General features: G+C 37.3%; 1 protein-coding gene across 2 annotated transcripts; it reads left to right on the top strand.

Moving 5' to 3' along the window:
- The first annotated feature begins 349 nt into the window (after positions 1-349).
- Positions 350-19,478, top strand: ALX1 (ALX homeobox 1). Of its 2 annotated transcripts, XM_048301573.1 has the most exons (5): positions 350-483; positions 974-1,246; positions 3,426-3,730; positions 7,325-7,453; positions 18,572-19,478. In XM_048301573.1, the coding sequence occupies exons 2-5, from the start codon at positions 1,015-1,017 to the stop codon at positions 18,890-18,892; spliced, it is 987 nt and encodes a 328-aa protein (XP_048157530.1). In that variant the 5' UTR covers positions 350-483; positions 974-1,014; the 3' UTR covers positions 18,893-19,478. The 2 variants fall into 2 exon arrangements, with proteins under 2 accessions (XP_048157530.1, XP_048157529.1); XM_048301572.1 differs by lacking the exon at positions 350-483 and having other exon boundaries at positions 718-1,246.
- The last annotated feature ends 6,609 nt before the right edge of the window (positions 19,479-26,087 follow it).

Genomic DNA, 26,087 nt, shown 5'->3' with positions numbered 1-26,087 from the left:
ACCACCCGCTTTTCCAATATCCATAGGAATGCATGAATATATGGCTCTTTTATTTTTCTTTTTATTACCTAAGACTTTCAAAAAATACTTTCATTTAGAAACAGTATTTAAAAAAAACCGAAATATTTCAGGAGATTTAAAATAAAGGTCCGTTTTAACCACTTTGCACAGACACACACACTCCCCCTCAACCCCAAACACACACACAGAGGCAGACTGGTTAAGATCTGTTTCATAGCAGGCAAATTCTCTTTTAGGCCAGTTTCTGCTGTGAGAGAGTTCTAGTTTTAAGTTTCTCTGTTTCCATTCCCTCTGCGCAGACAACTGCCTATAATATTTTTTTCTCTGTTTAACTCTAGGACAAAACTTCTGAGCAGTTTAATAAAGAGGGAACACCGGTTCTTAATTTTACAGCTTCAGAGAACAGGACTGCAGCTACCGACGTATCAGTCAAATCAATTAAAGAAGATCCTTCACTTGAGGGTATGTGCCCCTGAAATTACGTTGCTCTAAGCCTCTCAGGGAGCTGGGGGAAGAGGGAGGGAAGCGAGGGATTACTCTTTCCAGGATCCCTGGAGAAATAAGAATAGGTTGCAGAGGGGAAATGTCCTTTTTATTTGTCCTCCCTCCCCTCCCTCCCTTTCTCCCCTCACCCTCCCCGAATGCTTGTGTGCGTCTGTCTGAAACAGATCTGTCTGTCGAAAACGGGCCTGGAACTCCCTCCTGTGTTGGGATTAGGTCTTGGGGGACCTGGGGTGGAGTTAGACTGCTTGGTTATTTTCATATTCATTAGAAATGGGAGGTTGCACAAGAAGTCCTGCTGAGCTTCAAGATATAAGAGCAACTTCGAGTTCCCCTTTCAAGACAAGACAAATCAAAGGCTCAGAGGCAAAACAGCTCCCTAAGCACTGAACGCCTCTTCCTCCCTCCTTCCTTCCCTCCCATCCACTCACTCTCCCTCCCTTGCTCACAGTCCAGCCTCTGTCTAGGGAAGAGGCTCTCAAGCAGCCTTAGATGATTATGGATTTTCTGAGCGAGAAGTTTGCCCTGAAGAGCCAGCCGAGCAAGAACAGTGACTTTTACATGGGAGCAGGAGGCAGTTTGGAGCACGTTATGGAAACTTTGGACAATGAGTCCTTTTATAGCAAAACGTCAGGCAGCAAATGCATACAGGCCTTCAACCCTCTGCAAAGAGCTGAGCATCATGTGAGGCTGGAGAGGACATCACCCTGCCAGGACAACAACGGTGAGTCGTCATCCCAGGGTTATTCTTCCTCCTGGAGATACACGGGCGAGGGCAGGGATTCTCCCGCCCAGGGAGACCAAAGGCAGCTGTGCAGCCTTCGGCTGTGGGCATGCGAGGGGCTGTCAGGTCGTAGTAAAATAACAATAACTGTAACAATATTACTGTTATAATACTACCACCACTACTATTAAAAAAAAAAAACAAAAACTCCGGGAGAAGGCAACTGCCTACTTTGAGGAGCTCTTTTCCTCTCAGTGCAACCCTTCGGCTACTGCCTTCCACACCGGCCCCGGCCCGGGTCCAGCGGCTGGCCGAGGAGCACAGCGCCGGGCACGCCGGCACAGCCCGCCCGGGGAGCCGGCGGGTCCCGGCGGGAGCTGCAGGGCACGGCCGCCCCCCGGCACCTCTCGGCGCCCCCCGGCCGCCCCCCGGCACTCCCTTGGCCGCCCCTGGTCGGCTCCGGCCTCTCCCCGGCCACCCTCGCTCCCGCTACGAGCCGCGGCGTTTTCACCCAGCAAACTCCCGGGAGAAAGCATCGCCGGGTGTCGGTGTCGGAGGAACCCCGGACACGGCCGGCTCTCCGGTGCCGATCCAGGAACGGAAGGTCGCTTGGTCATTTTCGGTTCCTTCAGATATCGTCCTGCGACGGTAGCGGGGTTCTCTCTGCCGTGTTACCAAATGATGCGTAAAGATGATTCTTCCGAAAACCACGTCGGTCATCCAAAGACAGTGTTAAACCTTCTATCAAGTATTAAAATTTTCTAGCCTACCGGCAAGGAGAATATGGAATATTTTCTTTTAAAAACATTTTAAATTTTCCTCATTATTGCAACATGATGAAAATCCCTGTAGAAAAAAAAAATTAAAAAATAATTTCCTAGAAGAATTGGAAAACACAGTTAAGATCATATGCAATAAGAAGACTAACAGTACCATACTTTTTTGACTTCATATAGTCATTGAATTATATATATACTTCTGAGAAAAATTTTTTATTTTCTCAAAAATAAAAAGCTATGAAAAAAATTGTCAGATAAATTGATAGATTTCTTCAAGTGTAATTTTAAAAAAAAATAACCTATAGAAAATTGATTTATACATTGGAGTCTTTCCTAATTAACTAATTTAATGTGTGCCTTGAGGGCTTTGGGGCATTTCCTATCTATGTATGTGTTGATGGTATCTAAAAATTGTGTTTCATTACAATCAGCTCAAATTGAAAGAAATTACTGAGAATGTGAGAAAATCTCAAAGCAAGCTTCTTATGTTATGTGGCATCTTTGTAAATTTTAATTTCTATAGAGTTTGAATATTTTTTTACCTTTTTCTTAGAAAAGAAAAAAAGTTTTTTTGAATTCCATAACTTATCTCATTACTTTTCCAGTGATGTGTGATAAGTAAAAAATACTGAAAAGTTAGAAATGTTTTCATTTCCTATTAAGAAGCTACTGCAGAACATTTCTTATCTCTACAACTAAAGACAAATAGTTCCTGCAATCCTTATACAAAGTATATGAAACGATCTCTTTTAATAAGTTAACATTTTGCAGAAATGCCCTGTATTTTGTAACCATAACAAACCTAATTGGAAACAATTCCACCTCACAAATCCAAAAGAAGGTATATGGAATTTATTGAGTTTTTAAAGTGAATTCAATTTTTGATTTCATTTGCTTCTTGATTTGTCAGTTTACAGCTATTTAGTTTACTTCTTTGTTAGTTTGTATTTTCATAGAAATAGAAGTTTTTGCATTTGCTTTCAAGTTTAAAGGCACGTTTGTCAATAGCTTTGTGCCTCTTCTATGAAAATCTGTTTTGGGCTACGATTCCTTATCTGTATAACTCTAGCTGATGCTGATTTCATGGATTGTTAACTACTTTAGTGGCAGTAGTGGCAGAGTGAAAATATCCAAGTCTCTTGCACAGTCTCCTTACTCTGTAAGTTTTCAGATGATATTTTCAGATATAATTCTCATTTAGAATTCAGTGTGATTTAGCACTTTTATTCTATCAGTAGTTAATATTACAGATTCCTCTTCCATGATCTCATATAGAAACAACACAGCCAAGACAGAATCTTGTTCCTTGTGAAACTGTTTTATATGAACTCCTGAATCTAAACACCTCCCCTTCCCCCTTGATCATTTATTAACCAGCTGTTAACCCACCTTGTATGCAGTGAACTACGGGATTACTAAAGTGGAAGGTCAGCCTCTTCACACAGAGCTGAGCAGGTCCATGGACAATTGCAACAATCTCAGGATGTCTCCAGTGAAAGGGCTGCAGGAGAAGGGAGACCTGGATGAACTTGGTGATAAGTGTGACAGCAATGTCTCCAGCAGTAAGAAGAGGAGACACAGAACAACTTTCACCAGTTTGCAGCTGGAGGAACTGGAGAAAGTATTCCAGAAAACTCACTACCCTGATGTCTATGTAAGAGAACAGCTAGCTCTAAGAACAGAGCTCACTGAGGCCAGAGTCCAGGTAAGAACCAAACTTCAGCATTTCTACAACAAATTGTGAATTGTAGGAATGAGTAAATTATACTCTTGAGGATTGTACAAAAGCCTGTAAAGCTAAAGTAAACAGCTTGTTTTGCTTCTTTTCTTTATGGATATGAGCTGTTATGCTGCAGTGCTAAAATGTTATTTTTTAAAATATCTTGTGTTGCAGTTCTGAACAGTTGTTTAAGGGATGAGAAAACAACATCATTAGAAAAGCTTTCTTGATCTCTTGTAGAATTCCAGGCAATGAAAACATAAAGTGTTACGTGCAAAGATCCCACTAAAGACTCGTTGCATGTAGTTCAGACTGATGACAATGCAGAACTCAGATGCAGAGGATTGTGTGTGTGTTATGGCATGAAAAGTACGGTCTAAAAAGTAACCAAATTCCTTGTTTCTATCCAAAGAGTGTGCAGTGAAACTGCACATACATAAATGTGCATAAATATCTATATATCTATATATCTATATGCCCATATTTATTTAGATCTCTGTGTGTGTTTGTGCCTGTATAAAAAGAAGGACAGAATCCTTCCACCTTTTCTCTGTGGAATGATCTCAGAAATCACAAAATTAGGAGGTACAATTGCTGGTTGTTAAACTTTCATAACTGATGAATAACGTTATTCTAGTTTTTGGAAACAAACATAGTGTTGACCACTTAGTACATTATTTGAGTATCGTAACTGCATACAAATATGATTCATTCAGTATGTGCTCATATAGTAATCTCAATAGTATTTATGGCTTTTGGTGTGCAGTGGTGAGAAAAGAACCTAAATATCCAGGAAATGCAACCTTTCCCTTGTTTAGAGGTCTTCTGTTAGAAAAGGGTGTGAGCCACATTTTGCAAGTTTATCTTAATTTTAGGTATCTTCACTCTTCTGGTAATAATCATTATTTCAATTTAGAGAATTTCAGTCCTGTTGATTCTTATAGACTGGGATTAATTTTTTAAATTTAGTGACTTGAATATGATAACAACTTCACAACTTGTAATTAAACACATACTCACACATGCATATAGAGAAATAGGCGTCAGTGCACATGCATACAAACTGAAATTAAATAAGAAACACTTTCAGAAACAAACTCAGCTAATTAGTTTTATAAAAAGTGTTCTTTTCATGTCTATTCAACCAGACATCATATTCACTGTTGTCATCAGAAAATAGAGTCCAAGGCTGTGTGTTCAGTTACATCGATGCGATATCAGCAATGCCGATGGAATTTGCTTCAGTGGTTTTTAACTCTTCAGGCTCTGCACAATCCCTCTCCTTCTGAATTTGGTACAGCTTTCCAAGTATGACTTCCATTCATTGGGTTTTAGTCTTGAAGAAAAGAAGGTAGCATAACGTTAAAACACTGTTCTAACAAATGCGTAATTCTGGAATACAGAGAAGTACTTCAAGAACAAATTAATAGTGAGAACAGGGAGGGGAAAATTGAACTAAAGTGTGTCAACTGACTTCTTATCACATTTATTTTCCTAAGATTTAGAAGCTTCATATGGTAAGAGTATTAAAAAGAAGACAGTAAGTGAAGAATATATAAGTTTATATCAGGCTTTCACAGAGTATCTACTTCTAGTTTATTTAGACATGTTCTTCCCTTTCTTAAAAGATAACCAATCTTTGCATTTCTCGTATACTAAATATGAAAGGACATGTTGATCATATCTGTCCAGAGTAGCGAGAGTATTCCATCACAAGATGAAGCAATTTGCAAGGCCTTACGTCATTAAAGGCAAGCATCTGGCAATTCAAGGATAACAAGCAGCAGATTTCCACATTGCTTTGTGGAGGCAAATGGTTACTTTATCTCTGCCAAGAGTAAGTTTCTAGTAAAATGGTGTAAACAGAAACATTTTGGGGGATTGTCAAAGGAAAAAAATATGTGCTTTTTCTCATTTAGTTCTATGAATTCAAGCAAATTGTTTGATTTAGTGTAGCAGTGATCAGCTGGATACCTTACCCACAGTTCCCTTCACCACCATTTCATCAACATCCAATTTAATATTTGTCCTGCACACATGCAGAGAGAGCCAACCTGAACCTAATTTATCTGAGTTGTTCTCTTTCCTGCTGCATGCCAGTCCAGTAATTGGTACCCATTTTAAGGAGATTGTCAAGGTCTTTTTTCAAGGAAAGAGCTTCATGACTAAATTTCCTTATCGTGTCCTTGATGCCTCCTGTGGAGATAGGAGATTTTTTTTTTTGCCATCCCTTTTCTTTTTGCTGAACCTCAGGCATCATAAATAACACAAATTTACCACCAAGGTCCCTAACAATATACACTCAGGAGTTATATGCATGAGCCTTGCTTTGATTGCTGAATACATTTTAAAATATTGCACATACTAAATCTGCAACAAGTGCTTGGGAATCAAAATGAGCAAAATTATTCCCTGGTTGCTTATGCAGTATCAAAAGACAGTTGTGTTCTCCAAAGATTAATGCAAGAATGGAATTTTAAACCAAACAGTGTTATTTTAAATGTCCCACAATATGGAATCAGAAAATATCCCTCAAAATATAGGAAGTGTCTATACAAAAAAAGCACTATTCATTTATGTATATATCAAAATGAATTAATGATCAATTTAGCAGGAAGACTAACCAATGCCATGGTTTCCCTTAAAAAAAAAGGTTCTGTTAGTAGTGTGACTTCTTAGAAAAGTCTCAGTGAGCTTGCTTACATCAGAACAATAAAGATAAGTCAGATATTACTCTTATACAGTGTTACTTTTCTTAGCAATCACCTTAATTAATCAGGATAATTCTTAACCAGTCCAAAATAAACTGTCTGAAAGAAAAAAATTATTAAGACCATGGGACAATTACAGTTATCAGTAACAGAAAGAAATGGCCATATAATAGGTTTTTTATATAATTCTTGACACTCAAAATATTACAGAACAGTCCAGGGGTTATGAAGAAATTTAAGCATAAAATCTAAATTACTTCATAAAGTTCCATTATTTTGTTTTCCATTATAAGAAGCAGATATCACCTAACAACAATGTGAAAAAAACCCCACAATAGTTCCAAAAACTCTGTGACATGATGACTTTTTATTATCTTCCTGGCTTTTTAGCCTTCCTTATAGGAACCTTTCCTGCTGTGTAGAGTACTGTCCTTGTGCCAGTTTTTCCTGCCTTTTATTACTGCACTTGATAAAGATTATGGACACCTCTAGGAGGCAGATTATGGGTAGTCCTAGGAAGTCAGTGGGAATGGGAATTTAAGAGAATGTTTCTTTACAACTTTACTTGCTGCAGACTGATATTTCTCAGGTTGTTTTTTTGTTTATTTGTTTTGTTTTGTCTGTTTTTTGAGATAATAGAAAGGAAGCAATATGTATTCTTAAAATAGCTAGCAATAACTTAAGCAGGTCAGACATTGACCATATTGAAACTGTAAGAAATTAATTTTCAGGTGGAGCATTTCTCTTTTGTAGATAAAGAGAAATTTTCAATGCCACTGTCCAAAATCTCTTGGGTTTTTTTCCCTAAAACTCTTTGCACAGTATATAATTTAGTTTACCCTGATGACTGTTTCCTTGTATACTAAAGGTTTGGTTCCAGAATCGAAGAGCAAAATGGAGGAAAAGAGAACGCTATGGTCAGATCCAGCAAGCTAAGAGCCACTTTGCTGCCACCTATGATATATCTGTTCTTCCAAGGACTGACAGCTACCCTCAGGTATGGTAAAGACCAAGCAGTACTTTGGGTCTACATTTGGCAGCTGTCTTAACAACTCTGGTTTTGTATGCTTTGCTAATATGAGTATAAACTATATGATCTCTAGACAGCTTCCTTCTGATGTGTTAAACATGCACCATTTCTTTATGAACCTCAAAAACCGTAATAAAGCCATGTAGAATCATAATTTAATGTATATTGCTGGGGGGGAGAGAGGCAGAGGGAAAGAACAGCTCTCTCAGACAGTTGTAGTTAGTTTAATCTGTATTTTTTTTCCTGTTTCAGTTCCCTGTTAGTATGTAGTAAGGTATACAGCATAATAAGATTGTAATCTTCTGTCTCTGTTCTCCAGTCCTTTGGTTTACTGCTTTGCCTCACTCTCTGCTTTTGTCTGCTTGCTTGTTTTAGCACATTGAATACTTTTATTCTGAAGCCATTGTTTTTCATGTCTCTGGCTTCACATTGCTTTTACCACATAATTAATAAAAATAAAACACCATACAAAGCAAAAAATTTTGCATGGTTCCCTTCACTACTGGTGTTCTGGTGCTCTTCAGCTTCATTAAGTAGCGGGGTCTCTGTCAGCCTTAAGAATATACTCCTATTCTATGTGAGCTTGCTTTGGTCATGCTCTAAATTGGCTGAATGGAGAGGTCCTCAGCGTTGGGGAAGAGTGGCTGGAAATTGACCCAGCAGAGAAGGGCCTGTGGGTGCTGGTTGACAGCAGCACAACACGAGCCAGCAAGTGCCCAGGTGGCCAAGATGCCCAATGGCATCCTGGCCAGTATCAGCAACAGTGTGGCCAGCAGGACCAGGGCAGTGATTACACCCCTGTACTGGGCACTGGTGAGGCTGCACCTCAAATCCTGTATCCAGTTGTGGGCCCCTCACTACAAGAAAGACATTGAAGGGCTGAAGTGTGTTCAGAGAAGGCAAACGCAGCTGGGGAAAGATCTGGAGTACAAGTCCTACGAGGAACAGCTGAGAGAGCTGGAGTTGTTTTGCCTGGAGAAAAGGAGGCTCAGGAGAGACCTTATCGTGGTCCTAAACTACCTGGAAGGAGACTGTAGCAAGATGGGCCTTGGTCTCTTCTCCCAGGGAGCAAGTGACAGGTCAGGAGGACATAACCTCAAGCTGAGCCAGGGGAGGTTCAGGTCAGACACCAGAAGAAATTTTTCACTGCAACAGTGGTTAAGCATTGGAGTGGTGGAGTCACCATCCCTGGAAGTGTTCAAGAAATGACTGTAAATGACAATTAGTGCTATGCTTTAGTTGGACCTAGTGATCTTGGAGACCTTTTCCAACCTTAATGATTCTTAATGATTAGCTATGAACCAGGGGTCTTTGGTTCATGTGTCCTCTACTCAGCTTAACGTGCTTTACCTCTGAAGAGGTTGCATGTTACTAGGTTTGGTGCCTGGGACAGAGCTGGCTTGTATTCCAGCAGCTCAGAACATGGACACAACCATCTCAGCTGTGGTGGCACTTGTAAGTCTGTCTAGTTTTATTTTATAATGTAACAGGTCAATAACCCAACTGCATTAGCAACCACTGCATGACAGACTCTGTGTTTAAGCAGGTGGACACAACCTTAGGTAGTGCCAGGTAGATTCACAAGGACATAGATGCACATTCACTCACAGATCTCACTCAAGGTGTTCAGTTCTCTTTTGAAGGTCTTTCTGACTTACTTATAGCATAACAACAAATGATACAAGGAACAGTGCAGAAACTTTGGGATTTCTAGACTAAATTTTGTGTCTGCAAGGTCACCTTGTATTTTTAGTAGGATTCCATCTACAAATTTTCCCAACTGACCAAAGTTTCATTAGTATAAGATAATGGAATAATACAAGTAATTGGCAAGCACTTAAAATGATTGTCCTAAAATTAATGTTTTTCAAAAAATCCCATATTTTTAAATTATATGATAATATGATCTATAAAATTCTAAATGCAATAAAATATCTATTCTGTCCTTTCAGATTGTTAAAAAGATTAATTCACTGCATTTCTGTTTACATTTTTGTCAAAAAAAAATCTCCTAGACAGATGACACAACTAAGTTTCAGCCTGACAAATGTTTCCATCATTAATTAATAGATTCTTAAAAACAGAAGATTGAAATACAAATGCTGGTCCCATAATCTTAGATCAAGCATCTCTAAAATGTGTAGAAATACAAAATGTGTACCCATTCACAAACAGTAATACAATGTGCTCCCCTACAACCACAGACTAACAGACTGCAGGCAAACAGAGAGGCACAAGTGTGTAACTGAGTCTGGTCGCCCGCACGAGAAAGCTGCGTTGTACTGTTCTGTACTTCAAGAACAGGAACAAGGAGCTAAATGAAGGTGTGAGTGCACTTTACATTGGCTATTTCAGCTGAGTGCTTGCATGTATAACTTGGCTACATGATAAAAACAAGTTAGCCCACTCCTTAGAGAAGAAGTTGGCTACTTTTATGTACACTGGAATATGAGTGGGTATCCACGTAATTAGCACAGGACATTTAATAAAAATTCATGTTTTTGCTAACCTGGGGGTAATTCTTCATAGTTTTCACATTCTTAAATCCTCACCTTCAGTAAAACCACATCCCTATCATGTATATAACACTTCCACTGGGAATGCCTGAGACAATGAAAATCTGTTTTAAAAACACAATGACCACTAACATCATTCAAATCTTTTGAACTAGATATCCTTTTCTAAGTGCCTCACTTATGGAAAATAAATATACAGTGCCTGACTTGATATAAATTTATCAATCTACCCCACAATTCAGCAGAAAAGGTATTTAAAATTGTTATCTGCATGTTTTGTTCTAATGTTATAAATTGATTTCCCAAACAATTCCATTATTTCTTTGTAGATAATGTAAGAAAAGGAAACAAATATCCTTTTTTTCTTTGCTCCTATTCCTGCACCACTACTTGTGTACAATCACTTCTCTCGTGACAAAGAAATAAGCAAATATTAGACGAGCTTTGCCATACTTTTAAGTAAATAGTTTTTCTTGGGGATTGTGGAACACAGATCACTGAAGCTTATTTAAGAATCAACAAGGGGAAAAACAGACTCCCTGTTGCTGGAAAAAAAATAGGTTGAATATTGGAAAAGGATGAAATCAAGCCGAGATGTTTACAGCTGTATGGCAGAAAGAGCAGGAACAAATGTGAATTTCTGGTGTGCATTATAAGGATTTGCAGCCTGCAGATTTTCTGTTTTGAGTCCAGACACGGATATGTTGAGAAAACACATCTCGGTTGCTTTCCAGCAGAAGCATCAGTCTCTTGCAGCTAACAGAGGGTGATGTGGAGACTTCTGCTTAATCTCTTCACCAATTATCTTAATCAAATACAAATTAAGAACAAAATGCTGCTATGCATTGTGTGACTATGTAAACATGAAAATTTTTTCCTGTGAGAAAATTATTCTTTCAACTCATTTCAGACAGAAGGCTGGCTCTGAATCAGAGAAAGGTAGAGATTGCAAGTGACCTCTGGAGATGGTCTGGTCCAACACCTGTCTCTACAATCCAGTCTAATTTTGCTATTAAATTCCACATCTTTATCTTCACAAAAATAACAGTTTAGGGTTTTTTTGGTAGATCATAGTTCTTTGCTCTGCTCTTTCAGTCTAACCTTAATTATTTTTATAGTGTATTGACTTTAGATGTTTCTTTTTTTCTTCAAAAAAATTGCTCACCTACCTGCCAAGAAGTTGAATATCTCCTAAACTGGCCAAATTCTGCACGCATATATTTTCCATTAATTACACTGTCACAAGCTGGATTACAAAGGAGTGCAGTTTGTACAATAGTCCAGCACAACTAAGTGTTACTTACATGTTTTTTTCAAGGCTTTAACATTATGCTGAAAATCAGATTTTTCTTGGAAAATGTTATGCACAGTGTTTTTCATTCATTTTAGTGAAAGATTTCCGTTTCATTAATTTCAGTATTTGAACTTCAAGCTTCTCTTGCAGATACAACACATTGTGGTCTAAGTCATCTTAAGTCCACTCAGAAAAACACATCCTATGCAGTTTAACTTATAGCAATATCCTACTGATGATGTGAAAGTGAAGATGGAGCATCTTAACATCAGTGGGGAAATGAATGCAGATTCACTTCACGGGGAAGTTTACTTCATTTCACCTGAGTGAATGTTAGTAAACAAGTCATACTTAATTTGGTCACCTAAATACAGTATCGAGTGTCATTAAAGATGTCTCAGGATATCTGAGACACTGTTGAAGTGCTGATGAACAGGATTTAAATGGACAGTCCATCCTTCATTGTAGGCAACCGTGGTCAGCTAAGTATTAGACATTTATGTTTAGGAAACTTAACCAAACGGACTTCTATGCCAGACATGGGTTCCCTTTAAAGCTGTCAAAAACCTGATCAATTAAATTTTTTATTCCTGAAACATAAGGTGTAAAACAGGTATGATGATCTCTAAAAGTTTTTTTAATCTCATATGTGGTTCAGCTGCAGTCATCTGTAGTTATCTTACATGGATCTATAAATGATATGATGAAAGAGGAACAATAAAAAGCCTCTTTAGCTTTGTTCTTCTCTTACCTTATTGGTCTTTATTTGACTCCTTCTGCCACCCTATGTTAGTAGGAAGGCTACTGTTACAAAGGGCACTCGATCTCATCAGATTCAATGCTTACCTAGGAGAAGTAGCAAGAAAACCTGAGACAAAATTTCATATAACCCCTCCTTATTTCTGCACACAAGAGCCTATACTATTATCACACAGACTTGCAGCTTTCCCTGTATGAATAAGTTTATAAAGATGTTATCTTTATAAATAAGTGCATCAGTATGTAAATAAACATTAAATTGTATCACTGAAAAGCAGATAAAAAAGGGCAACATTTTTCTCCCACCTAGGCTCTTTCCTTACTTTGCATCTTTCCTCATTTTGCATCTTTCCTCCTTCTTACTTGTTCTTTGAATCATGTTCATTTATTGTAATTTTTCTTCTAAGTTCTTTTAAAAGGATTCATTTTGTCACACCATTCTACTTTCCCTCTTAGTATCACATGTAAAATGTTTGGGTTTTTTAAAATTTTGTTGAAACTGCAGGCAAGAGTTGGATAGGATAGAATTTAATTTTTTTGTTTTAGTTAAAAAAACCCAGTCTAGTGCAGGTGGGAATCCTAAGACGACAAAAGCTTTTCGAAAGTATGGAAACAGGAGTGATATAGAAGGTATAGAAAGAAAGGAAAATGTTGAAATCTCAGAAATAGAAGGAAGATGCTGAAGTTTGCATTCCATCCACCAGAATGATAAATTAAATTAATATGTTGAACAGCATGGCATCACATGATGTGTTGGCAAAGAGTGTAGAAGTAGTATCAGCATACATGTGTTAAGTACTAAGTCCTTGGATCATCATTATAGTTTGCTCTAGCTTTAGTACATATGGCTAATCCTCATTAGCAATAATCAAAGTTACATGCTCTAATTAAAGGTTCATATGGAATATATTAGACACCACATGTTATATGACTGAAAATTTCTTTTAACTGTAGTAGACATAAAAATGACAGTTAATCACAATAGTTCATTAAGGCTATGGGTACACTGATTAAGCAGGAATAGATGTGGCAGACATATCTGAGCTAGCTTCAAAGGAGTTTTATCATACACTCATGCTGTCTAGCTGTGACAGCATGGAGCTCAGGCTGAGCCACCACCTGGATGGTGTGTGTCTTGCTGCATGTGTGCTCACTTGCCTTGCTGTGCCTGATCTTCCAACAAGAGTGACACTTCTAATCTTTCTGGGTGGTGTCTGTTCTACACAAAGTAGCTTATGCACTGCACTTTTATTTTTTCTTGGTAATAAACCACCACTGTATGTGGTCCTTTTCACAGTCTCAACATTCAGTTTGTTGTTCTATCTCTTTATTTGTGAAACATATTTCTTTAACTGTGTGAGTGACTTTACTGGGGCTTAATTATAAGGCAAATTAATTTTTTTTTTCTGAGATACACAAATTTTTGAATAGTATTTTTCAAAGCATGAAATTTTGCCTTTAACTGTATCATAGAGTTGAAATATAACTAACCCTTATTGTAACTGGCTCCAAGATTGCAGTAGGAAGAATTTACAGTTTACAAAACACCCCATACAAGAATGAAAGCTTGATGACTTTTCAAATCCTCATTATTTTGAAGCTTAGCAAACTTTAGTGTGAAATCTAATGATCAGATTTTTATTTTGTTCACCATCTGTAAGCCCAAATGTGGACTGAAGGGGTCTATCACATATTTTTGAGCATATTTTAAGCATCTCACTACCAGGGGCCAGGTAGCATTTTATTTATATCTAAAAATTGTGTACTGCATCTCTCTCATATGTACCTGAGCCCAATACAGTACAGGTGATCTTCACATGTGCAGTTGGTCCAACAGCTCCTACAAAATGTTCACAAATTACACTGAGAAGTGTTCTGTCTAGATATAAATGTAAAAATGCAATGAGAGTGGTGAAGCTTTGGGACAAGTTGCCCATAGAAATTAAAGAACCCCTGTAGCTGGAGTGACTCAAAACATCGCCGAATGGGGCTTGAGTAACCTTATCTAAATTTAAGAGTAGCTGTGAGCAAGGGTTTGGAAAAATAATCCCAGAGGCTCTTTTCAGTTTAAATTATTCTGAGAATCTACAAACTTGGGAAAAACAGGCAAATTTCTACCTGTATTTTGGATGTTCTAAACAGGCATCCAGAAAAAAAAAAGCAGAAAGTGACAAACCAAACTAATCATAGTGATGGACTAGGAATGACCAACAGATACGAGCTGTGAACTAGCAGTTTTGAGAAGTTTAACAGCTATTGCATTTAATCTGCCTGAAGCAGCTCCTTGTGCTTGCACAGATTTGATATTTTCTGGCAGTGCGAGGACTGTTGCTTCACACAAGGAGAGGAGTGACAAAAGTTTAGCAAATCAGTCTGACACTCACATGTTTTTTATAATTGCATAAATTCTTAACTGTTCAGTTAGTGCCACTCTTGTTTCCCATGCAGTGAATAAGAATACCCTGAAAACAAAGTAAATGTGTAGTTCCTAATTAATTACTTGAGTAATTATAATAGCATTCAACATATATAACATTTATTGCATAATATAATAATAAAATCTCTTAATAGCTAGAGATCTTAAAAGAGATTAGAATTTTGTTTCTCATGTGAAGCACTAAAACGCACTCAAATAGAAGTGCTCACACGTGTGTCTGCTGGAGACAGACTCTAGTCCGGACAGGCAGGTGACTGCAATGAGTCAAGAGATTTGGTGATGGGAGAGCCAAAGCTAGGGAAGTGATAGTAAAACTCCCAGAAAATTTTGACATTTGAGTTTGTGTGATTTCTCCAGGGCCTGTATAAAAAGGCTGAAGCTCAGGTTTAACAGAAAAAAGCAGTGACACCAAGTGGAATGAGCAATTACCTCAGCTCGTTTTCTTCTGCAGTGTCTAACAGAAGGTCACGTGCTTAGGAAATTATATCGTAACCGTGTTAACAACCATAACTCTCCAGTTATGTTCTTGTCACAGCTATGAAATCCTATTTCTTTTTCTATCAGGAAGGGTGTGTGTGCATGTGTATGTGTGTATAAAACATACAGTAGGTAAATATATTGAAGGGCTCTGGTAATTTCATGGTAACCACAAGAGCAAAGCTCAAGTTGTTTGTGATGTTAACAGAAACCAGAGATGTGCAGTATGTATAGCCTCATTCACAGTCTCTGAATTGCCTTTTATATAGTTCATGGATCACACAAGATTTTAAGAGGAAAAATATTTTCTTTAAATTCATGTACATAATGTCGCTTTTCCTTCTAACATACCAGAAGAAGGTCTGATAATTTTGACTTATTGTGAAACATTACTGTATTTATTTTTAATATAGGACTACCTTCTGCATCTAAATTTTGCTACAAGATATTTATGTTGTAAATCCTTGTAAAGAAATGAAAATTTAATAGCAAATGTGAAGTCACTCAACCAACAAAAATGAATAGAAAATTGATATGACTGAGACATTCTTTTGGAAAACATAACTACCTCATGAGAGAAGATGTAAAGTTTCCTAGAATCTTGTGGCATTCCTGAAGTTCAGTTTACTAATTTGTATTCCTTTCTCTAAGAAAGAAACCTAGGGCACACCTTTGAAAGTTTTAGGAATTAATAGCTTGTTCACATATTGCTTTAAAAAGACATTGGAATATTTTAGGATTTGAAGCTGAATTCTCTTCTCATTTACACCTGTGCAATCTCACTGAAGCTAAACTGAAAGGGATTTGTCTAGGGTAAAAATATCAGGAAAATTGGTGGTACTAAACTTAGTTTACTGCAAACTAAACTACTCAAAATATGGAAAGACAAAGGGATGTTGTGATTCCTCCAGACCACATAGGTTATTGGGCACTTTCAAACTGAGCCTCTGAACCTTTTGAAGACTTCCCACCATGACTGTTTTAAAGGCAAACTTGTGCATGTTTGCTCTTAAACAGATTTTTTTTGAAAATTATTCCCATAATTATATCTGCACCGCCTGGGTGACTGAAGCATTTGGCATAGAATTTCTTAGAAAGAAATTTCAGTAATTCAGATAAACAAGACTTTGTCACATGTGAGTTACCTTTGGAGACTATGAGCTCCTTCAGAAATAGCTCCTGTATTAGACACTGCACAGATTAACTGTTTCTCCCTGGGGAAATTTGTCTGATTATAAGTCAAAACTGGCTCAGGTAGATCAATTAAGGAGTAATAAGGCAGCTGGGAATCATGTCAAACTGTGGAGAGTCTCCCATGGGCTGATGTTTGAGTCCTCTAAAAACTGATTATGGGAGGCGGGAACTGGAAAGTTCTGAAGCTTTTTATAGATTTCCTCATGTAGACTTCAGGAGGCCCACAGGAAGGAGGAAAAATCTTCCATATCCTTCCTCAGGCACCTTACTTACTCCACCGCCTCTCAGCCTGCCACCTAACATATGCAGGAGCAGAAGCCTGAGGTGTGCCCAGCTATGTGTGTACGTGTGTGTGTGGAAAGGCAAGACATGTCCACGAGTGTGTGTGGAACTGTGTGTGGAACTGCACATGTGCATGTCCGTGTAAACAAGCTGAGCAGACCCAGAGTTTGGGGAGATGTGTCATACCATTACTTTTCCCCAGGCTTTTGTAGGAAACCAAAATGGAGCATTTACCAAATCTATTTTTGCTGCTGTAATTCCCAAGGAGCCCAGATTAGTTTGTCAGCTCCTGATGACCTTGCTAATACAACTGTTTAAAATATTAACTTTTAAAATAAGACTATTTCATCCTTCCTATCTGCACTAGATCTCAGCTAGACGAGTTCAGTGAACCATAATTTATCGCTTTAGCTTGTTGGTGCTTTGGTGAGTATGTGCTGTTGCAAACTGATAGGAAAATGGGAGAAAACACAACTCATCAGCATTAGAAACATGTTTTCATTCTGTGTATGCCTATGTGTGCATCTGTCATACTTCATTACTTCCCCTGACCTCTACTTTGACAGAAAAAAATCACTCATCTAGAAAGATAACCTTTATATCTTAAGTCAAAATTCCTTTATCTATGGACTTGGAATGTGAATGTAAAATTAAGTTTGAAGTGGGAATTCACTTTTCAGTGCTAACCAAGGAGTAATTGAGTTAGTCTAACATATCACAGAGAACAAAGACACGTGGGCTCAATTGCAGTGCATCAGGGCAAGGATACACTGAACAGACAACAAATTTTTAGAAGGAGGACAAATTTAGCAAAGGAAAACAAATAGGAGAGGATATGGTTACTGGCAGACAAGATCCATACTGTGAATGGGGGCTAAAAATGTCTTCCCTGATGTTATTTGTACATTAAAAAAAAAAAAAAAAATCAGCATTCAGGAAAGATATATAGGTAAAAGTGGAGAAGGCATACAAAGCTGTATATTGTATAATGGTGTGTGCAAATGAGGAATGACTGAGGAAGCTTGAGTATGTCAGAAATTATACCATATACATGTAGTACTAATAGACAGAGAGTGGAGAGTTTGAAAAAAACAGAAGGGCAGCTGCTGAGTATGAAGTTTGATCAAATCAAAGTGAATACAGCAGGAATGAAAGACCATGCAGTCTGAGATAATAACAAGAGCTGACTTATGTTAAGTCTTGAAAATCTTCCTGTCTGTTCATCTAGTAACAAACAAGTGAAAAATACCTATCCATAAATAGCATCTATACATAGACGGTAGAAGGCCTGGGACTCAGAATGAAGCTTTAAGTGACTGCCAAGTATAGAAAGGATTATACATCAAAGCTTGAATACATGGTTACTCCAGACATCGCTGGTAACCACAAAGTTTGTGTCCTAGTCTGTCATGCAACCTTTCCCAGGGATGCATATTGCAGCCTGTTAAGGCTGAATGCTGAAACAGTGATGCCCTCAAAGTATAATTTCACATAAAAACACCATGAAAAGAAATTTTAGCTCAAATCTATCTTTGAAACAAATTTAAGAAAAAGCCTTGAATGTATTATCAGTAATTCCTGTGTTTTATGGTTTCATTTGTTTTAAAGTAATTATGCAAGGCTTCTCATTACTAAATTTTTCAAATACTTGTTGGGCTTTGTCGCTTGAGAAATCTGAACTGGTTTGTTTTGTTCACCCTCGTCTAGTCTTTCCTACCATGAAAGTAGGAATTCTAATGAGGAGAAGCATTTATGGTGAAAATATTTATGATCTTGTACGCTCTTTTGACACCTCTTCTCTGATGTCAGTTGTGTGTTTCCATTAATTTTATTGACTGGCTGGGCTGATGGCATCCTGAGGTTCAACACTAGACATCATATATGGAGCCACAGAGCAAATGGATGACAAAGTAAGGAGCATGAATCATCAGCCCTTGCTCTTAAGTGAACAATCTCATATTTTGACTCATGTGATCTCTTCATACTGTTTTCTAACATGATTGCAGGGAAATATGTTGCTTGTTTCAGAGGAGAACTAGTTATGTGTGAAGTAAAACAAACCAAGCATTGCAGAAAACAAAAGATGAACTATCTAAATTTAATTGTATTCATTTCATATGTTCCAGATTCAGAACAATCTGTGGGCAGGGAATGCGGCTAGCGGCTCTGTGGTTACCTCCTGCATGCTGCCACGAGATACGTCCTCTTGTATGACACCTTACTCCCATTCACCCCGGACAGATTCTGGCTACACGGGCTTCTCAAACCACCAGAATCAGTTCAGCCACATGCCCCTCAATAATTTTTTCACTGACTCATTGCTTTCTGGGGCAACCAATGGACATGCTTTTGAAACCAAACCAGAGTTTGAAAGGAGGTCCTCCAGCATTGCAGTTCTACGGATGAAAGCCAAAGAGCATGCTGCCAATATTTCTTGGGCCATGTAATATAGCAGTATGCTCTCTCAATTTGTTTTTTTTTTAATAGCAAACTAAAACCATTTTTATTTCCCATATTTAAAGGGAACAACAATAAGCTGCTGTGTGTGGAATGCTAGAAATCACAATATACACGATGTCTGCTTAAAGAAATGCAATATAATATTTAACAATAAACCAAGAATAAACCAAATAGATTTACCATGCATCAAGCTCAACAAGCCCTCTTTGTTTTGATTTTTATATATGTTTTGTTGTACCAGTTGATGAAATATGATTATAGAACCCGAAAAAAAAAATAAAACTACTAAGCAAATATGTCTACTTCATGGTTCTTAGCAGTCCTGTATAAAAATTCTTGCTTTACAAATGAATACTTCATAAGGGAACAACTCTGTAAAGGATAATAAATTTATTATACTAAACCCATGATGTAAATCTCTAAGCACACCACGCAAAGAAGGAAATATGTGACCATTCATGTTGTAGGTAGAATTTGTAGACTGAGTTCTCTCAGCACTGGGCTGCTGCTCTAAGCCAGCTGTTTTACTAAATGCATGTTGAGCTTGTTGAATTTATACCAATGAACAACTAATGTAATATGAATAGAAGGTACTACTTCATCTTACGGACCTGACTGTATTTCTATTAAAGATAACAAGATTTTTTTTTGTCAAATATAACACTTTAATAGAGTATTCAAAGATGTGCACAGATTGTCAACTAGTATGTTTAAATTAAGTCTTAAATTACAGATAGGGTGTCATGAAGCTTAGGTGACTAAAAGACAGCATGGAACAGTACTCCTACACTTTTAACAGAATACAGATTAGGGAAAAACCCCAAACAACACAACAGTGAGGTCTGACTTCCAGTACAGTCCATCTTACTTGGTTTTGCTACTCTATGGTCAAACTGAAACAAAGAAAGCCCAACAAGGCTTGCCACTTTCAGTTAGTAACTGATCTTAAGACATTATTAGAGTACAGTTCATTTAGCTTTAGTTATATTTTGTTGATAATTTTCTTATATGCTTTCCAGAGTGTAAGACTAGTTTGCTACCTTTAAAGTGTACAGGAAAAATCTTTTTGAGTGCAAAGGCAGCAGGATTTGGCTCTCAGCTCCCAGCCTATCACAAAGGAATTAAAATGTCAGCAGACTTTCTGACATTTCTGGTGGAAAAAAAAATAGAGGAGAAGAAAAATACTTTGCATCTGGAGAATTGCTATCTGCTTTGATTTACTTCTCCTCCCTTTCCCCTGTCACATTCCAAGCTCCTTCAGATGAGTGAAATGTCAGCCTCTTTGAAAGCAACAGTCAGTCTCTCAGGTTCATAAAGGCAAAGTAAATTAATTGAAATAAAGAAGGACTTGCATGGCTGTGACTAGAACAGGATACAACTCTCGGGGCACCCCCTGCTTGTTCTTGCTTTTCTCTCTGCCATTAGTTAGGAACGGAGGGTGCATGGGGGAAGAAGGGAAGATCCGGGAAGCAGTTTCATCACAGCAACTGCAGAACTACCAGTACTCACAAAAACAAACACACAGGAATCCCCAGATTTTCTCTGCTCCCACTCAGGGGGGCTAAACTTGAAATAAAAATAGGAGATGGATTCATTCTGTAGCCTTTCAAGGGAATAAATAAGCTTAACTTTGAAACCACCAGGATCAACTGAAAATGGGATTTTTACAGCAGATTCTTACACAGCCGAAAGGAAGGTTGTCCTATTTTCCACTAGTAATAAACTCAAATTTTAACACATACATATACTCCAATTTGTGGTTTTCTGATTCGATTCTCCTTCTAAAAATTAGCTTCAGCTTTGGTCTGAGGAGCTGGAAAAGAGTATTCTGGCTAGAAGTTATCTTTTCCATTTTTTATGGTCTGTTTAGACAGCAGTAAAACTAGACTGACAATTTAAAGCAAAAAAGAAGAGCATTTTATTGGTATAGGTAGAGACATTAGTTTTGTATAGACACTTTTGCCACATGCAGAAGGATGAAAGTGGTGGAAATGCAAGGGATATTTTAGTAATCTGTTTAAAGTTAAAAAAAATTATTTTTCCTTTTTGTTTTTGTTATATTTTATTCAGTTTCCACATAATAATTTTTTAAGGTGTAGTATTTAGAACATGCTAAAGTGATTTCCAGAATTTTTTTAGGGTGTCATTAGTGGACAAAGAAGGAAAAGTTTAGTTGACTATCTCCAATCCATTTTTATTGTTGCCTCTTTCAATTTACTTATTTATTTTCATAGCAGAATTTGCTACTGTTTTCTTCTGAAATCCCCCCAAATTAATTTGAAGATTTTTTATGTCAGGAGTAAAATGCAACAATTTCTAGGAATTTATTGCAGTTGCAGATTACTTGGGGAGAATAAATATCCATTTTCAAAATATTACAATAATTTTAGATGCTTCCAAAATCAAAGGAGAAAATAAAAGAACATGTCGTCTTCCTGCTGATTTTAGTTAAGTGAAAGTGATGCAACTCTAATTAATTCTTCATCCTCAAATCTAGCAACAGAAATTTTTTGTTACATGTTGCTAGCATAACTTTATACATGAAATAAATAGGTATTCAATCCTTCATTAAACCTGAGGTGTGATATGTTGCAGGCCTGCATTAAGCTTGTCATGCTCTTGCATCAGCCTCGTCTCAAAGAATGAATGATAGCCTGTTGGTTGCAGCGTTTCATTTAGCTAATGAAAAAGTATCTTCATGTTAGATGTCAAGTACTACAACAGGGTCACATTCTGCCAGTTTTATTTAGTAGTGCTTTACTCCGTGAGTAGCCGCATTGATGGGAGTGAGGCTACTCACATAGGGCAAATTGTGAATCACTTGTAAATGTTTATTCACAATGGCCCCATTCATGCATAAAAAAGCACAACATGAGTAATTGGTTCATAATCAGGCCCAGCTTAAGGTACTATTCAGCTCTGGTAAGGATGGCAGAATCTGGCCCACACTGGCTTAAGGCCAGACTCAGATTTTTAACCAAGATGAGTAGCTCCTTATTCCACAAATAGTGCAGAGAGACTCAACAGGGCTATTGGTAGTATACTCTTTTTTAATAAAATTCTAGGAAAGAGACGTTTCAATATATGCAAATAATTTAAGCAAGTTTCTATCAAAGGTAAATGATTTTATTTTCTACTGGATTATATTCCCATATTTGACAGAACTTGTGTTTTTGTGCTTTGATTTTATCACTTAATGATTTCTTCTCATGAGCAACTAATCTTTTTACTGCTTCTTGAACATGTGGAAAATGCACTAAAAACAAAAGGAGGTGATTTACATAGCCTTCCTGTCAAGTATGTTAACTAATGTTTGAGATATGTGATCATGATGCTATGCTGAGAAGCAAATTTATAGAACTTTTGGGCAAAGAGTCCCTATCCTGTTAAAAGAGAAAGTGAAATATTGTTCTAATTATTGATGCACTGTTTTTTCTCCTACAATTGATTCATCAACATTTTGAAATCTTAAGCCTGTATTTTAACAAATTTTTGAACAAATGTAAATTTACCTATGAAATGTAAATTTATTTATATTATGGTTTTTACAAACTCATAAGTGATGGACAACACTGCATTTAGCAGCTAAAGATACAGTCTTTTTACGACCAAGATGGTCAGAAAAGTTTGACAAAACTCATTTCTACCTAGAGTTTAACAGTATTACTTACCACAGGAACGTATCAATGAAAGCATCTTTTGTTGCTGAGAATAAGTTGAAATGAACTATATTTCTCACTTCACTTCTTTACTGTCATAACATTTTGTAGAGTGAAGTGTTGAAAAAATACAGTTCAGTATGTTAAAGGCATTTTATTTTGACTGTGAATTTTATGGTAAGGCCCTGAATTATAAAATTTAACAAATATAACCTATATTGTGCATTTAATAATGAGATAGTTTAGCATAATAGAAGTAAATTATCTCATTTGCAAATAATAAAATATTGCAGGGTTTTTTCAAAATGGCAAAGATTGTTTTATTGATAAATTTTTAAATATCAGTGCTATTTCGAAATCAGAGTTAAATCAGGCTGATCAGAGTTAGAACCCATTAAAGCTGCTTTTATTTCTTTCAAAATTTTTTCAGGGGAGGTTCTTCCTGTAAGAAGTATGTGTTCCCTGTAGTGGTTTAAACCCTACCAGCAGCCAAGCCTCACGCAGCTGCTCGCTCACTCCCACACCAGAGAGACTCGGGAGAGAATCAGAAGGATGAAAGCTGGAAAACTGATGGATTTAGACGAAGACTGTTTAATAGGGAAAGCAAATGCCACGCACACAAGCAGAGCAAAACAAGGAGTTAATTCACTGCTTCCCATGGGCAGGCAGGTGTTCAGCCATTCCCAGGAGAGCAGGGCTTTATCACATGTAAGGGTGACTTTAGAAGACAAAGGCCATCACTCCAAATGTCCGCCTCTTCTTCCCCCAACTTTACATACTGAGCATGATGCCAAATTCCATGGTATATCCCTTTTGTCAGGTGGGGTCACCTATCTGGGCTGTGTCTCCTCCCAGCCTCCCAGGCCTGCCCAAATTCCATGCCGATGTAGCAGTATGAAAAGCCTTAAAGGCCTTGGCTCTGTGTAGGCCCTGCTCAGCAGTAACAAAAACATCTCTGTATTATCAACTCTACTCAGCACAAATTCAAAGCACAGCCCCGTAGCAACCATTGTGAAGAGAGTTAACTCTATCCCAGCCAAAAACCAGCGCATTCGCCCAGCACTTTCGTACCCAAATAACAAGTGGCTCACTCATTCCCAGAATGCATACTTCTTATTCATCTACAGTGATCTTTTTAGATTTGGCTGGCATTAGAATCATGAAGGAGTGTGCAGAATGATTGTTCTGGGGACAGAACAATCTTCTGGGAGGAGAGTCAAGAGTACAGTGCTGGAGTAAGGGGGAAACCTAAACCCACTGCAACCCTCCCTTCCCTCTATGCCTAAACAACTTGTCCTGAATGTCACCAGGACCTGGCAATGTAAGATTTATTCTATTGCTACCTTTCCAGTGTGCGTTTAAGGAGGGATATAAAGAATCAAGAGTAAGTCTTGAAGAGGTAGGGTTGGTAGGTGTTTGACTGTCATTGGCAATAAATACATACTGTGAAATTAAGAGTAGTTTTGTGGAGAAGCACCTCTAATCATGAATTTCAAGACTTTTTTTTCCTCTGTATTTTTGAGGCAACAGTAGGACAGAACATTAAAGCAAAAGCACAGTGACAGTTGAAACAGTGAGCTCACTAAATTCCTGAAGCACAACCACTCTCCCTTGCACCACAGGCTCATTAAAACTAATATGGCTGTGGCATGCAAATGAAGGAATATATCACAACTCTACCACATGAAATATATTTGAGATATTGTCCTGTTCTGACCAGTTGTTTTTACTCTATTGAAATAACAGCATAAAAATTACATCGTGCCTCATCAAATCTTTACAAAGTCCACACCAGATATATAATATAAGGAAAAAAAGCCAAAACCAAGTAGGTGAATCTTCATTATCATCACAAAGAATAGGGGTTTGTGAGCCCTTATACTTTTCTAGACCTCACACTCAACAGCTCAACTTCAGCTTGACTCATGCTGCCGAACTTCATAACAGTGATTATTCCCATAGGAACTAGACTAATAAATACATCAATGTATAGGAAATAATATTGGTTATAGTGATGTTAGCATGAAAAACATAATTTCAAAAAGTGTAGGTTATAGGATCAGGTCAAAATTCATAATTTCTGACTGGCTTATAGAGTGGAACTTGATGGTTTACAAGATGCTGTTACAGGAGTGCTTTTCCATGCTCTAGTTCTACCTATAGCAACCGTCCATAATGTAACAGCTGTCTGCTTCATCTCTCAGAAGCTGGGTTCTGCATTCTTTAATTATGAAAAATAATTGAAATAGGCTTGATCCTCCCTGTCTTGTACTCTCGCGAGAGTATCCATCTATGTGCACTAACTGCAGTTTACTTTAGTCTCACTGTCATTAAAGTGAGGCAAAGTCTTCTGCTATAATCCAGTAGCTGAAAAGATTTGATTTTTGATACCATTACCTCTCTGTGAATGAGCAATTTATTGATATGGAGAGGGATGACTAAGTTGTGTAAAGCCTTTTTTTGATTAAAACCCAAAACCTTAATTGGTTTGGTTTTGGTTGAATACAGTCTGATTATAATTAGCAATCTGCTTGTAGGCAGGAAAAAGTCCCAGTTAACACTTTTATAATATTTTTGTCCATCTGAGAAGAAAGGTCATCATTAAAATGAAGCTTTGTCAAACAGCATGCTCAAAGACAGACAGAAGCATTTGAATGTTTGTAAGCCTCTATTTACTCAGGTGTGTTTACTGAAATGATTTTGGTTTAATCATTAAAAATGGAAAACAGCTGAGATCTTTAATGGAAAAAACATTATAAAACGTTAATTGTGTTTTTCTTTCAAACTGATATTAGGGGAACAACTCTGCTTCTAGTGTACTAAGAATGATTTTGCTCATTACTTGTTATAAACATTTTAGTATATAATGAAATACATATTTATATATGGAAAAACTTGACAGATATTACTTAAAAACATAGGGTAAATAAAATACTAAATGATTTTGGAGGTCTTTCAGAAAAAGCTCTGGGATAGAGATCAGAGTTAGTGAGTATTATTTAGCAAATGCTTAAGTAGTATATACAATGAGAAAAGTGGAAAATATACTCATTGGCTGGGAGTTTATTGAATATTTAGAGCCAGAAAACTTGGTGTTGGCAAGGAGGGATGAAATTTTCTTTACTCAAGAAACTCCTTATTATCAAATCCTAATTGAACTTAACAGGAATCTTGCCAGGGATCTCACCTGGGAATAGGATCTGGTCCCTACTAAACACATAATAGATTTACTATGCTAAATTGAATTGTCCTGGAACAAAATTACTTAGTTTATATGAATGCTTTTTTTATTAAGGTAGTCCATTCAGCTATTTTTAAAGCAGGGGAATTTATTAAATTAGTGGTTTATGTCTGATTTACTACAATGGTTTCTGTATTTGTGTCTGATTTTTTTTGCAGAATTAAAGAGACAAGGATAGACTGAGCAATGCTTTTTTGTTTTTAGGGAGATGTGTTCTAAGAGGACTGTTAGTTTTAGTGTGAAAACAATTCTATGCATATGCTAAATCACTAGTGCAGAGGC

This window comes from Corvus hawaiiensis, chromosome 4 (genome assembly GCF_020740725.1).
Source record: "Corvus hawaiiensis isolate bCorHaw1 chromosome 4, bCorHaw1.pri.cur, whole genome shotgun sequence".
Classification (NCBI taxonomy): domain Eukaryota; kingdom Metazoa; phylum Chordata; class Aves; order Passeriformes; family Corvidae; genus Corvus; species Corvus hawaiiensis.
This window is presented reverse-complemented; position numbering and strand designations above follow the sequence as displayed.

What these genes read in the sequence shown, in the direction of transcription:
- ALX1 (XM_048301573.1), top strand. Translation starts at nt 1,015, where the DNA reads ATGATTATGGATTTTCTGAGCGAGAAGTTTGCCCTGAAGAGCCAGCCG. An exon ending in ACCCTGCCAGGACAACAACG is followed by an intron (nt 1,247 to 3,425) that starts GTGAGTCGTCAT and finishes CCTTGTATGCAG; the next exon opens with TGAACTACGGGATTACTAAA. An exon ending in GGACTGACAGCTACCCTCAG is followed by an intron (nt 7,454 to 18,571) that starts GTATGGTAAAGA and finishes CATATGTTCCAG; the next exon opens with ATTCAGAACAATCTGTGGGC.